Below are 15,142 nucleotides of genomic sequence, written 5' to 3'. Positions count from 1 at the left end.
ATCCATACAGGCTAACGGAAGCGTAGATGGTAGCCTGATGGTAGGACTCGTACTCCCACTTTCTTTAATTAACAGGCCCATAATCTTATAATGCTCCATGAGCAAGACTTGTGCTTTCGTCTGATCAGGAACCGTGAAAAATTAGGACATTTAATGTTATCCAAACAGTGGGTATCACTTCCTTGGAGTGACTGGATCACAGTCAAAAGTACACAGGGTCGACAGCAGGTTAAAAGAAAGGCACATACCTTTAATTGAACCTTTTCTGAAAAAATATTTACAGAAAATATACAGCAGAACTATTGAAAATCAGGTCAAGTATGAACCCAATGCAAAAAAAACTGAGTGGACACTGAATTATGGAAATAGGCAAACGGAAATCTAGAGATACACAAATGCATCAAACAAAAATAAAGTGGCACAACAGCCTAACAGAAGCAAGTTTCATCTTAAAAACCCCCTATTTTCACCCTGGCCTTTTAACCCAATGCAATAAAACAGTCAGGCTGTCCACAGTGCAACACAAAACAAGAAAAGGATTCTGGCCCCAGGTTGCACACGGTGGCTCAGCCAGAGCTTTAGGGTTGGAGTAGTATATAGAGGTTTTGTAGAGCACTAATGCTGTTCATCCTCTGGGCATGAGTGCCAGGTTAACCTCTCCTCATAGAAAGCAATGACCACCTGTGGGCAGTGTGTATTAGCCTCTCGTGCTGGCACCAGGTCTGCCTCATCTGAATCCTTCCTACAAAGAGAAAGAAAAAAAAAAAAGTTTATTTACATTCTACCATGTAATGCATTATAATCAAATCAATAATGATCCGACAATCAATTCATTCAACCATTTTTTTTTTTAAAACACGATGCATCAACCCAAATCACCCGATTGGTACACGCCTAGTTAGGACTGCTCATGACCAGGAAAGTGAACAAGTGTCGGCCCATTCATTTTGGAATCTCAGTTAAGGCAATCTCAAACTGAAAGTGTAATATGAAGTGGGGTTTAAAACACTGAGCAATGACTGTAGAGATTTTTAAATAATAATAATAATAATATTTTACAATATTAATGCAATAATTCATAAACAAGGAACAATCATGGGCAGACATTTTTTGAACAGAGTACAGATAGTACAGTTGTTGAAAGCGAAAGACAAAGCACATTAGGACAACACACTAAGAAGACAAAAGTTTTAAGTTGGGATTTAAACTCCAAGATAGATGGGATCCTGTGAAGAGTCAGAGGGAGTGAATTCCAGATCCTGGGTGCTACTACACAAAGACCTGCCGCCCATTGTAGAGAGACGAGATCTAGGGAAAGAGAGGAGTCAGGACCGTGAGGACCCGAGTGAGCGGGTCGGGTTTTAGGGGAGAAGTAGTTCACCAAGATAGTGAGATGCCAAACCGCAAAGTGATTTAAAAGTAAGCAGGATTATTTTATATTTAATGTGAAAGAGTTCACACAGGATAGGAGTAATGTGAGCTGAGTGCTTAGTATGTGTAAGAAGTCTAGCAGCAGAGTTTTGAATATATTGCAACCTAGCAATATAAAACCATGGCAGCGAATAAGCTGACCCAAAGGCATCATGTACATAATGAATTGTAGAGGTCCAAGAACCAAACCCTGAGAGCCACCTAATTTCAGAGGGACTGAAGGCAACTGATAACCCTACATGGACATGTAAAACTGTGAAGTAAGCCACGAGAGCAGCACCCTTGACACTGATAGAGAGGTGGGAGAGAAGTAAGTCATGACAGACAGCATCAAAAGCAGAACCACGTTTGAGTAACAGAAGAATGGAGAGAGAACCAGAGTCATTGTCATTGACAACCCTTACAAAGGCGGTTTCAGTACTATAGCGTGGACAAAAGCCAGATTGAAACGGGTCAAAGATTACAGCTGGGAGGCAAAATACTTTCTAGTATTTTGGAAATTAAGAGAGAGGTTAAGAAAGTTAGCGAAAGGAGGAAAATTAGAGAGAACAGTAGGGTCCATGTAAGGGTTTTTGAGAACTGGACTCACTGCCGCAGTTTTAAAGCGGTAAACACTTCTATTGTCAGAACCAGTGTTTAATTTGTAAAGCGTTTTAAGCGCAGTAACTATACAGACACACACAGACAATATGGCCCTATTGTGCAGTTTTGATCACATTTGTGCAGCAGAGACCACGGAGACAGAGCTGTAGATATGGCCAGCCATACAACAACTCCACTGCTCACCCACGTATATTGGGCATAGAAACTGTCCTGGTTCATGCCAGCAGTGCACACCTGAGAGCAGTTAACTGCAACTTAAGATCGTGCATCAAACACTTTCAAAAGAGATTTTTCCCTCTGGGGAAATTAATTGTATACACAATTATTAGGCAACTACATTTACACTTACACTTATCGGTTTGTTCTTCAGGCTTAAAATATTATTTAACAGCTAACTAATTTAAAATAAAACAAAAACTATTTTGGCCCTTCAAAGCCATTTAGTATGGGAAGTGGGGGGATGAAAATGTACACACACACACACACACTCTCACAAAAGTGAGTACACCCCTCACGTTTTTTTGTAAATATTTGATTATATCTTTTCATGTGACAACACTGAAGAAATGACACTTTGCTACAATGTAAAGTAGTGAGTGTACAGCTTGTGTAACAGTGTAAATTTGCTGTCCCCTCAAAAATAACTCAACACACAGCCATTAATGTCTAAACTGCTGGCAACAAAAGTGAGTACACCCCTAAGTGAAAATGTCCAAATTGGTCCAAATTAGCCATTTTCCCTCCCTGGTGTCATGTGACTTTAGTGTTACAAGGTCTCAGGTGTGAATGGGGAGCAGGTGTGTTAAATTTGGTGTCATCGCTCTCACACTCCCTCATGCTGGTCACTGGAAGTTCAACATGGCACCTCATGGCAAAGAACTCTCTGAGGATCTGAAAAAAAAAAAGAATTGTTGCTCTACATAAAGATGGCCTAGGCTATAAGAAGATTGCCAAGACCCTGACACTGAGCTGCAGCACGGTGGCCAAGACCATACAGCGGTTTAACAGGACAGGTTCCACTCAGAACAGGCCTCGCCATGGTCGACCAAAGAAGTTGAGTGCACGTGCTCAGAGTCATATCCAGAGGCTGCGTTTGGGAAATAGACGTATGAGTGCTGCCAGCATTGCTGCAGAGGTTGAAGGGGTGGGGAGTCAGCCTGTCAGTGCTCAGACCATACGCCGCACACTGCATCAAATTGGTCTGCATGGCTGTCATCCCAGAAGGAAGCCTCTTCTAAAGATGATGCACAAGAAAGCCCGCAAACAGTTTGCTGAAGACAAGCAGACTAAGGACATGGATTACTGGAACCATGTCCTGTGGTCTAATGAGACCAAGATAAACTTATTTGGTTCAGATGGTGTCAAGCGTGTGTGGCGGCAACCAGGTGAGGAGTACAAAGACAAGTGTGTCTTGCCTACAGTCGAGCATGGTGGTGGGAGTGTCATGGTCTGGGGCTGCATGAGTGCTGCGGCACTGGGGAGCTACAGTTCATTGAGGGAACCATGAATGCCAACATGTACTGTGACATACTGAAGCAGAGCATGATCCCCTCCCTTCGGAGACTGGGCCGCAGGGCAGTATTCCAGCAAGATAACGACCACAAACACACCTCCAAGATGACCACTGCCTTGCTAAAGCAGCTGAGGGTGAAGGTGATGGACTGGCCAAGCATGTCTCCAGACCTAAACCCTAATCGAGCATCTGTGGGGCATCCTCAAACGGAAGGTGGAGGAGCACAAGGTCTCTAACATCCACCAGCTCCGTGATGTCATCATGGAGTAGTGGAAGAGGACTCCAGTGGCAACCTGTGAAGCTCTGGTGAACTCCATGCCCAAGAGGGTTAAGGCAGTACTGAAAAATAATGGTGGCCACACAAAATATTGACACTTTGGGCCGAATTTGGACATTTTCTCTTAGGGGTGTACTCACTTTTGTTGCCAGCGGTTTAGACATTAATGGCTGTGTGTTATTTTGAGGGGACAGCAAATTTACACTGTTACACAAGCTGTACACTCACTACTTTACATTGTAGCAAAGTGTCATTTCTTCAGTGTTGTCACATGAAAAGATAATCAAATATTTACACAAATGTGAGGGGTGTACTCACTTTTGTGAGATACTGTATATACACAAATACATTATACACACACACACACTAATGCGCTGCATATATATTATATATATATATATATATATATATATACACACACACACGCGCATCACCCTTCTTTTCAATATCCTTCCATTCATTGAATGTCAGTTTCCTGATCTGTTCACGAATAATTTTAGCCGAGGCAGCCACCACAGCCTCCCAAATGCTGTTCAATGAGGTGAATGGTCTTCCCTCACTGTAAAGCTCACACGACAATGGCCCACAAGTTCTCAGTAGGATTTAAGTCAGGTGAGGAAGGGGGCCAGGTCATCAAGCTACTTCCTTACGAAATGACGTCAGCTGCATTTTACTGCCATATCCATGACGCATGAGCACATGACTGATAACTATGATTACCAATTGGTGATCAAGGAAATGAACCAACTGGATTTTTTTTTGTAAGACAGATTGACAAATTATTTCATTAAAATGGCTACTTAAATTATAATTAATTAATATATATATATATATATATATATATATATATATATATATATATATATATATATATATATATATATATATATATATATATATATATATATATATATATACACACACACACACACACATTTTATTTATTTTTTTAAGTATTAATTTATAAAGTCAACCAGGCACCTCATTCTGCTTTGTATACAAATGTTACAAGAAAAATCTAATTCTCTCACCATTTCATTAGGAACATCAGTTCTCCACTGCTATCTGTTGCCCCTATGATCCTCTCCGGTTCCAGGTTCCTGGCAAACCCCCTTGGTTTTTCATTCTGGCAAAAAGGTATACAGCAGGTCCAATAAGGTCCATCAACAATAAGAGACTCACATCAGACTTATACTCACCAACTCTTTCTTCTTCTTGGCTTTGCTCTCCTCAGTCTCTGGCTCATCTGTGGAAGACTTCCTCTTATTGGAGTCAGGCTTCTCAACCACGCCTTTCTGTGACTCCAGGAAGGCAGCAATTAACTCAGGACAGTCGAGATTTTCTTCAGGCTCCCAAGTGTTATCAGAACTGAAAAAACATTGAAATGCTTTGTGAGGGAAAAGCACAGAAGCAAGCAGTTGTATTGGCCACACCAGAAGAGCTGCAGCTGTGCACCTACTAAAACAATGGGTGCATGCAGCATTTCTACAGCGCAGACATATTTATAGTTTTTTGCCATGTATTTACACAAACATTCCTCTTATATTGCAAACAAGACTAAAAAAGACTTTATAAATAAATAAAAAGAGAGAGATGATAGCACAAAGCATAAGGGAAGCACTTTTCATGGGGATTGCAAGAGGATTAAGCCCGTCACATAACTGATGAAGCCACAATCAGCATCAAAACACTGCAACTAAAGGAGATTACGGTGTTTTGGCCCGTCCTCATTTAGCCATTGGCAACTGCCTAATAACATTATTTTTACATCTTGTGAATAATAGAATCATGTTCTTGTTAATATGTTAATAAATCTTACCTAGAGATAAATATTTTAAAGATTTTTTAAAATACGTACTACTTGCCTTGTAACGTGTGACTGTCAGCTATTGCTACAGAGTGCCCTCTCCCTTTTCAGTGTATCTAAAGAGAGGCATGAAAACGTCCCACGTTGACCAAGACAGCATGAACTGGACATCACTCAGACACAGATAGGCATGCCTGCATTTAAGCTCATAACTGAGACGCCAACAAGATTGGGCTCTTGGCAACAAATGATCAAAAGGGTCATAGAGCAGAAGGCTTGAACACAAGTTCTTCAAATTGATGACCGAAGAGGAGAAGAATGAGAAAAAAGAAAGAAAAAAGAAAAAAAAAGATAGTTGGCTCCAACATGGCAGAACATGGACGTTCAATCTGTGAACAATGCATTGAGCCTTCTCATGGAGTTCACAGATGCCTTGTCTCGGGAACAGTACATGGGCATTTCACCCGAAACCTGTGCTGCATCTTTTCAGTGAGCAAGTTCTTAAGCCACAGGATGAGGTCACCCAGCTCACCAATGTGGGCTTTCTTGTCTATTTGAATGAAAAATATGACTTCCCTTCTTGAGCCTCACTTTCAAATCACAACCCCATACAAAACTGCAGAGAAAGTGGACAACATTAAGGTCAAACCTGCTGCAGAGATGAAGTCTCATGCAACTGAACAAAAAGTCTGCAAAGGGAGTCTCAATACCACTAGCCAAAGCTGCTGAATTGTCAGAACTTCCTGCTGAGAAGCAAAAGAAGAGCTTGGACAGCTTGTATAAAACTGCATCACACCAATGTCAATGCCTCAATCAGAGAGGAAGTCAAATGAAATGGAGCTTAGCAGCTATTTACAGAAGTTGATGGTGAGACCAACCCCCCGAAATGGTGGAGCCAGCACAAGACCAGCTTTTCCACGACTGGCTAGCCTGGCCAAAAAACAAAACCCAAACAAACGAACAATCAATCGTGTGTGCGTTATTTATTTTTATATCCATCCCTGCCCCAAGTGCCTCATCAGAGCAGGCTTTCAGCACTAATGGGAATATTTCACGCCGCAGATGAGCACCGAAACTCGAGAGCTGACCAGCTTGTACTCCTTGCACACAATTCGCAACTGTTTTGTTTGAGAGATGGTTATTTTTTTGTTTTTTAAAGAGATATAGATTTTAATATATTGTGTTTCTATTAATCTGAAATTTTTCTGTGAACAGTTTACCTTTCTACAAGTGTTAATTTCATATTTTCTCCAAGTGTTTACATGTCTGTTTTCTGCACAAATTGTCTATTTTCTTTATTGTTCATTTCATACTTTACTGTATTGCTTTGAAAAGATGTTACTTGAGGAAAGTTTAAAATAAAGTCTGTCCACATCAGACTGAAATCCTACAGTGAAATTTATTTAAAAATTCTCTCTGTTGTGCAAACACATGTATGATTAAGTCAAAACAGTACATTTGATCTCCCAAGGTTTTGGTGAAGGCCACAGAAAACCAGGTTCACGCTGCACCGACAAACACCAACCAACTTTTGGATTTAAAGTGTTGGGAAGCAATGGTCATGTTCACACCAACAAACTTTTTTTTTTTTTTTTTTAAATGTGCAGTCAGACTGTTTATTAAAAAAAAAAAAAAACCCCACCCCAAACGTGATCCTTTTACCACAATCAAAAGTTTACTATTAATATCTTTGCGTGCCGTTATTCACCTGAAAAGACAGAGTGAAAGGAAAGAGGTTGTGGCTGAAGTCTTGGTCATTGTGACGCGAGAGACAGGGCACTTACTCACATTCATCCAGGAGATCTGCAGACAGACGACGTGCCAAGCTTTCAAAATGTTGCTCGGTTTACACGCCAAGCAGTTTCAACAACTCAGACATCTTAAGGTAGGCTATTTGATAAAGCTAAGACCATTTTTATATCATTATTAACAATATTATGACACAAGTGCAAGTTATAAACATTTATCGCAATTTTCTTACTTCATGAAACAGAATACGGTATATCGTTAGAGGATGAGCCTGATTAAAACCAAAACACGAGGAGTACATAATCCTTACCAGGGGTCAAAATAAACAATTTTATTTAAATAACAGACACACAATTTATCCTCTTCTTTCGGATTAGTCTAGAAATCTGCCATTTTACCCACAACAATTTCGCACGCTTTCGTTTCTGTGGAGTTTTATGGGATGCTTGCCCCGTTGTCATGGCAATGTATCTTGACCAAGTCAGATTAGTCAGGATTTGATGAAGAATCATGCACCACAATGCTCAGACAGTCCGCGACCGACACTCTGACTGAATCCTGTCTGCTGGTGTTTGTTTTCACTGAACACGTTCTCAGACGGCGCTGATAAACACGTCTGTCGGTGCAATGTGAACTAAACTAAACTTGCTGTAAGTGAGAAAAACATTGAGTATTTATGCTGGTCGTTTAATTGTAGTCAAAGCCCTTGCAGTGTAGCCTCTGAGAAAATACTTACTCTGGGAAGCCTTTCCACTTGAGGAAAAACTCGACTTTTCCATTCACCAACCGCTGGTCCATTACCTTCTCCACCACAAACTCTTCTGGCTCCTCCATCTCCTTCTTGGATTTGCTGGTCTGCTTCTTTCCCATACCAAGCTAAAAAAGACACATTAATACGGGATCAGCTTTATACTCACACACACAATATATATATAAAATTCACAACCCCCGCCCAATTTAGCTCCAAGGCCTACAGGCTTATACATGACTCATGTGCAGGCCGAATTAATATCGGGCATCTGTAACAACACCGGTAATAAAACACTCTTTTCTAGCATGCTAAGCTAACTAACCAGATAATAGCTGCGCGCTTGGACATTGTGCTTCGGGGAAAATACACCGGTAAACCACTGCTAGCTAACCAACGCAATAACGCGCACAGATAGATATTTATTAAAAAATGAATACAGAAGCACTAATAGAGTGATTAATGTACACTAGGAACACAGTTAGCTAGTCGTGGATGAATTTCACTTCACTGCAGCCTGCTAGCATCCAGCTAAGCTAACTGCTGAGAGGTTCAAAAGAACAGGCCGCGTACTCATTCATTCATAACACTTTTTAAAAAGGTGAAGGTCTGATCAAATTGAATGAATTAAACAGTAATGTACGGTTATATCGCGGTTGTGAAGCTTTCTTAAGCCTGTGTGTAGGTCAGTCACTGGGCTATTAGCCAACAAGCACGGCTACGAAACCTGCTAACAAACACTAAGGCCATCATATAGAATCACGAATACAAGCATCTGCGGCAGATTATCCACGGTAACCTGCAAACGTGGCGACACCTTTAAAAACCCAAAGGTGTGTCCACAGAGCTGGTTCGGAGACGTGGTGAAGAGAACATGGAGTGGACCAGGCTGTGCTGCCGCATGGGCGCGAAAACAAGCCAACAAAAGCGGAGTACCAAGACAAAAACCCGACTGAAACTAACAACAAACTCTCACGGAAACAAAGGCAAACATCTGCTTATTCTAACGCACACTATTCATAACATCCACTTACTTTTAGCTTGTTTAAAAACCAACTCTACAGAACCGAGGTTGTAAGGCACTTCTCTACAGCTTTCATCAACGACTCGACATTAAGCAGAAGCCTTAATGCTGCTTATAGACGCGACCCCGCTTCGGAACGTGCGCGTACTGGACAAGGCCACGCCCCCCCCCCGGCGTCATTACGCAACGTCGGCACCGTGCGTCGAAGTCGCTCACGTCCCCAAACACAACCCGGCTTAACTAGTAGATATGCTTTTAAACCCCAAACTGCCGAGAGATTTAGACAAATCATTTCCCCCGTCTTCATGTCATTATTATGTCATAACAAACTGAAATCGCGCACTTTGACAGGACATAGTGCATTGCCATTGAAACAGTACGTACTTATAATCAGTGTGTATTATGACTACGATCTCGGACATACTACATCCGCCATGTTAGTTAGCATTGTCATGTGATCTTCGACGTCATCATAAACACGACAATCTTAAACAAGTTAACAATTTATTCGGGTATTGTTAAATAAGTCCTGTTTAACCAATGTTCAATACTTTAAAAGAACCGACTCTGTCTTCGGCTTTGCTTTTTTCTGAGCTCGTCCGAACCAGTCCCGTTGTATTAAGGGATTGTTTGACGCGCGTAGTGTCCATCGGTTCCATACTTCAAAATCTCGCCGGAAGCAGTACGCCATCCGGGTATTTCTCACCGGATATACTACCCCTCTTTCATACTGCTTTTCGGCTACTATACAGTAAGTAAGTAAGTATGCGGGTTCGGACGCAGCCAGAGTGTTGCACACAGAAGTGACTGGTCCGTCCATCGGGCGGAAACAATACTCAGGAACAACTGTTCCGCCGCAGTGCAATCAAAGCGTAGATAAACAGTATAAAATATGGCTAATTATAGTATTTATTTGTAATATACAGGACCATAACCGTTATGCTAAGCTTCAAAACGAACCTCACACAGAGCAGATTTATCCAAAATCTTGTGTTGGGGTTTAGGATTATCTGCGTTTGTGAAACCGACAGACAGCTCTTCCACCTGTCTCCTCAGACACTCCACGTCCTTTCGGGGATCTTCAGTCTGATCTAAAGCAGGATCAACTTCTGCCGGAACGAGATAACAATAATCATGCTCCTGATGCTGGACGTCCACAGACACAGGATCTCCGTTTTGTGGAGTGTCAGCTTCTCTCCTCTGCCATGGCCCGGTGCTGCTCGGTGCTGAAGTGGAATAGTTGTTCCACTGGAACAGAGTGGGTACAGCTCCTTTCTTCAGTAATCGGCGTCCGGTGGGAGTGGATGGCTCAATCAAATGTTCACGCACGAAGTGACGACTACAGACTCGTGTATTAGGAGTGACTTTAAAATCCTCGCGCCGGATATTGTGAATCCACTTTTTGCGTGTTTCGTCGTCCAAAGGGAAATTATGAAAACTAAGCACAGTATTAAATCTTGAGGATGTCTTACATAACGGGACACAACAATATCGAGATGATGCACCTTCACACCGAAGGTATTTAAAGCTTCGTGAACTCATTACTAAAACTTTATGGTTTCATATCGTACACTAAAATGCTATGTTACTACAGTTAATAATATATTATGATATATGTGGTCGCCAGTTAATCGAAATATGACAAATGGTTTACTACTAATACTATAGTTTGCTATCGAAGAATACTATACCGGAAGCTCGAGTAGTAACTGAAATTCCAGCGGAAATACATAGCCGGGTTTTTTTGGGGGGGATGGGGGATGGGGGGGGGTTCTGAGTGTGGATTGAGTTGGATGAACTCTGTGTCTTACTGCACAATAATTGTACCAGCCTGTATCTTCCTCCACAGAAGCAGTTAACTTTGAGGCCCATACCAACTAACGAGCTAGGATAAGACTTCAAAAAAAGGCGAGTGTGGATCAAGGTCAGGGCACACGAGCCTGTGTGAAACCCTTTTTTTTTCTTGTTTTCTTTTTCTTTTCTTTTTTAAAAAGAAGAAACCATGACCTCATGAAATCGTTTTGAGAATAAAACAACTAACTGCGCATGCTCCACAAATATAAGATAACACATAGACGTGAATATTTAATTGTGGCAAAGAGGATTAGTCTGGTTTAATACCTGCGTGAAGTTGGCCCCCCCACCAACGCAAAACGTCAGCAAAATATTCTCAATCGTTTGTGCTTCGTTTGTGCTGGTTTGTGCCGTAAAAAATTTCATTTGTGCTGCTTCGGTTTAGGAGATATTAAAAGAATATTTATAGGTCATTCTGGGGTCACTCAGTCCCCCCACATGCTCCAAATAAGCTCAATCGTTTGTGCTGATAAACACTTCGTTTGTGCTGCTTCGGGTTTGGAGATATTAAAAGAATCATTCTGGGGTCACCCCCCACGCTCCAAGTTCATTCAAAATAGTCTCAATCGTTTTGTGCTGCTTCCGTTTATAAAATATTAGACATTGACTTATAGGCACAAATCTCCACGGTGTGAGTACCCTTTCAGAGTCGAACTGCCTAAGACTTTTTGTGCTGTGTGTGTTTGCATAATTCGGACTTTCTGCAGACTGTCACACTTTGTTGTTTCAATAAAGTTTATTTACTTTTTGACATCTACTAAACTCTCTGTCTCTGAAGTTTTTGACTTAGGCTAAAAAGGTTGATTTATCCGCGTGTGTGTGTTTTGGGTGCACGGTGGCTTAGGGGTTAGCATGTTTGCCTCACACCTCCGGCACTCCAGTTTCCTCCCCGGTTTCCTCCCCCAGGCCAAAGACATGCATGGTAGGAGGATTGGCGTTTCCAAAGTGTCTGTAGCGTATGAATCACTGCACCTGGGGGCCATCTTCAGTCGTCTTGACTCAGTCTTGCCACTGGGTCACCTGGAAGTGAGAGTGAGGCCGATGCTGCGCAAGCCTTCCTCACTATAATCCAATTCACGCGCAAGTCGAGTCCCCATATGTTCTCCATAATGGAGGCGGAAATGGAAACTTCAGTCTTTCTCGAAATCGACGGACAAACTCCTGTGTGTGTGTTTTTTGTTATTTACTTTAATTTACGCTCAGCCTATCTGTTCCTATACTTTTGCTCACCTAAAAATTAGGCTATTTCAAATAATCCCCGCTCAGTGGAATATCCCCTGCTCCAACCAGTGCCAGGGTGAAGTGAAGCCCATGGAGCCACCGCTCATATTTTATTTTATTTTATTTTATTTTATCCTTTATTTAACCAGGAAGTCCCATTGAGATATCACAATGTCTTCTTCCAGGGAGACCTGGTCAAGATGGCATCACATAGAGTTTCACACAGAGATAATCACACACACACAAAAAAAAACTCATACAAAACAATTAATAAGACTAAAATCAAGAAAAGCACTTAGAAGACTCCTTTGACACAGTTTGCAAAAGACATTTAGAAGTATTCAGAGGTGACAGTATCTCTAGTTTAATTACATGTTGCAGCTCGTTCCAGGCCCAGGGAGCATGAAAAGAACAAGCATGTTTGCCAAATTCTGAGTATACCCGTGGAACGTTTAACCGAATGTGTGATCGAGATCTAGTACAATAGCTATTTGTATAAAAAGTTAAGAGATTAAAAATATAAGAGCAATTTACCTAGAAGTGCCTTAGCAATGAACATATACATATGCAGTTTCCTCCTATGATGCAAAGATGTCCACCCCAATGATTCATATAGTATACAGTGATGAGTACGTGAATCTGTACCACAAACAAAGTGTAACGCTGCATGATAGACACAGTACAGTTTCCTTAATAAAGGTTCAGCTGAAAACTAGCAAGGTGACCATAATCAATTATAGATAAAAAAAAAAAAAGAGTACTCTCCACTATTTTCTTTCTAGACTCATAAGGAAAGCAGTTTTTTTAACGATAAAAAAACCCCAATTTTGGTTTAAGCTTATTCAGCAGATAATCAATGTGTACATTAAAAGCCAGTTTTTCATCCAACCATATACTTAAGTATTTATAAGAGCTAACTCTCTCAATGTTTGTTCCATCTAAAGTTGAAATGACCACATTAGGTTTACTCTTAACTTAGAATGAGTACGACTAACAAACATGTATTTTGCTTTTTTAAAAAATTTTTTAAATCAATTTCAACAACGGTGACATAGAATGTTGTATAATGCATTCTGTAAGTTCAGTAGAGTTTGATTTAAAGATGATGCTGCAGTATGAATGATCGTGTCGTCAGCATACAGATGTACATTAGCGGAATCCACTCCAAAGCCTAAGTCATTGATAAAAATAGAAAACAAAAGGGGAGCTAAAATCGATCTTTGAGGAATTCCTTTTTTTTTACTTGATGGAAAGGTGAACTATAATTTTCTAAACATGCACATTGAGTGCACTCAAAAAATAGTTCTCAAACCATTGGAAAGTTTCTAAGACTTCAGAACCTTCGTTTGATAGTCCCTCCAGGAGTTTGTGATTTAGCGATTGCAGAAATGAACCAAAATCAAGGAAATGCCGCAATATTTGGAGGAGTTTTAATGACTGCAGATTTTCTGCAGATTTGATCCAAGATGTGGCATGTGACATCACGTCATCCATTCAGTCAAAACCCTCTTCAATTCATGTGTCGAACACGAGTACAGCTTGATGAGAGTAAAAGCTCTCAATGACAAACAATATCGCTGCGAAAGACCATGCAAGACAATTCTTGCAATTCAAGTAGTTTTCCACAAAAAACTTTACAAGTTGCATCGCAAATTTTTATTATTTTTTTTAAAAGCTGCAGTTAAATCAAGCATTTTGGCCGCAACAATCGCAAAAATAACTCCACAAAATTATAAAAAAAAAAAAAAAAAAAGTTTTAAGAATCTTACATTGCAGAATGATTAAAGTGTATAAAATGATCTGATCTGATAGAGGTGCTATTATTAAGGGATTACTGCTTGTCTGTACAACCTTGTAACTGTGGAAATATAAAGATTTTTATGTTTCATTTATGTTGATTAACTAAGTGTGTATGCTATTTTCAAACACTGATTTGATTCTTTATAGCTTTCATATGCTTATTATTGTATTTCAGAGACGTGGCACTTTATTAGGAACATCTGTACAGCTACACAGTCAAGCCGTTATCATCATGCAGAGTCGGGTCAAGAGCTTCAGCTAATGTTCACATCAAACATCAGAATGAAAAAGTGTGATCTCTGTGACTTTGAGTGTGGCATGATTGTTGGTGCCAGGTGGGCTGGTTTAAGTATTTCAGAAACTGCTGATTTCCTGGGATTTTCAGACACAAGGGTTTACACAGAATTGTGCAAAAAAAAAAAACACGAAATGAGCGACAATTCTGAAACGCTTTGTTGATGAGCGGTCAGAGGAAAATGGCCAGATTGGTTCAATCTGCCAGGAAGGATATAGTAACTCAAATGACATGCAAGCACTGGACAACATGCAAACTAACCAATGCACAGTACACTAAAATTTTCATCAGGCTGTTTGGCCTCAAATGGAGAGAGATACAGGTCAAGGGGCAAATGCTGGGAACATTAATGCAGACAAAATGTGAGCACCATGCCCACTGGATGGGACAAAAATTTGGGGTGCATTTGTGCAGCCTGCCCTATTCAAAGGGATTGGAACAAAGTAAATGGTCTGCACTTACATAGCGCTTTTATCCAAAGCACTTTACACTGGTTCTCATTCACACATTCACACACACACACACACTCACACAACAATGGTAGCATGGCTGCCATGCAAGGCACTAGCTTGCCATCGGGAGTAATTTGGGTGGGCCAACGTGGGCCGGGAACCAAACCACCAACCCTACGATTAGCGGACAACCCGTTCTACCACCTGAGCCATAGCTGCCCCTCACGCCAAACAAAGAAAACACAAATCTGTGGATAACGTTGGGGACAGACTAATCAAACTATTCAAAGATAACAGTGGAATTGAACCATGAGGACAGCAGGAATAACATTATTCGCCTGAAGATTGCCTAAGACCTGCTGCCAAAC

The 15,142-nt window shown here is 40.8% G+C and overlaps 1 protein-coding gene across 5 annotated transcripts; it reads right to left on the bottom strand.

Annotated features, from left to right (window-relative positions):
- Positions 1-229: 229 nt before the first annotated feature.
- Positions 230-10,845, bottom strand: cbx3a (chromobox homolog 3a (HP1 gamma homolog, Drosophila)). Of its 5 annotated transcripts, none has more exons than XM_017453939.2 (5): positions 10,113-10,845; positions 8,117-8,256; positions 5,024-5,192; positions 4,856-4,950; positions 230-742 (listed from the first exon to the last, which is right to left on the bottom strand). In XM_017453939.2, exons 1-5 carry the CDS (start codon positions 10,692-10,694, stop codon positions 616-618), a joined length of 1,113 nt encoding a protein of 370 aa, XP_017309428.1. In that variant the 5' UTR covers positions 10,695-10,845; the 3' UTR covers positions 230-615.
- Between the last annotated feature and the right edge of the window lie 4,297 nt (positions 10,846-15,142).

This window comes from Ictalurus punctatus, chromosome 24, assembly GCF_001660625.3.
Source record: "Ictalurus punctatus breed USDA103 chromosome 24, Coco_2.0, whole genome shotgun sequence".
In the NCBI taxonomy this organism is placed as follows: Eukaryota; Metazoa; Chordata; class Actinopteri; order Siluriformes; family Ictaluridae; genus Ictalurus; species Ictalurus punctatus.
Note: the sequence above shows the minus strand (reverse complement) of the source record. Positions and strands in the feature narration are given on the sequence as shown.

Excerpts from the sequence above, each read along its gene's own strand:
- cbx3a (XM_017453939.2), bottom strand. The coding sequence starts at position 10,694 with ATGAGTTCACGAAGCTTTAAATACCTTCGGTGTGAAGGTGCATCATCT. Across the intron at positions 8,257-10,112 it reads ATAAATCTGCTCTGTGTGAG|CTTGGTATGGGAAAGAAGCA; the intron begins GTTCGTTTTGAA and ends TGTCTTTTTTAG. Across the intron at positions 5,193-8,116 it reads AAGTGGAAAGGCTTCCCAGA|TTCTGATAACACTTGGGAGC; the intron begins GTAAGTATTTTC and ends ATGTTTTTTCAG.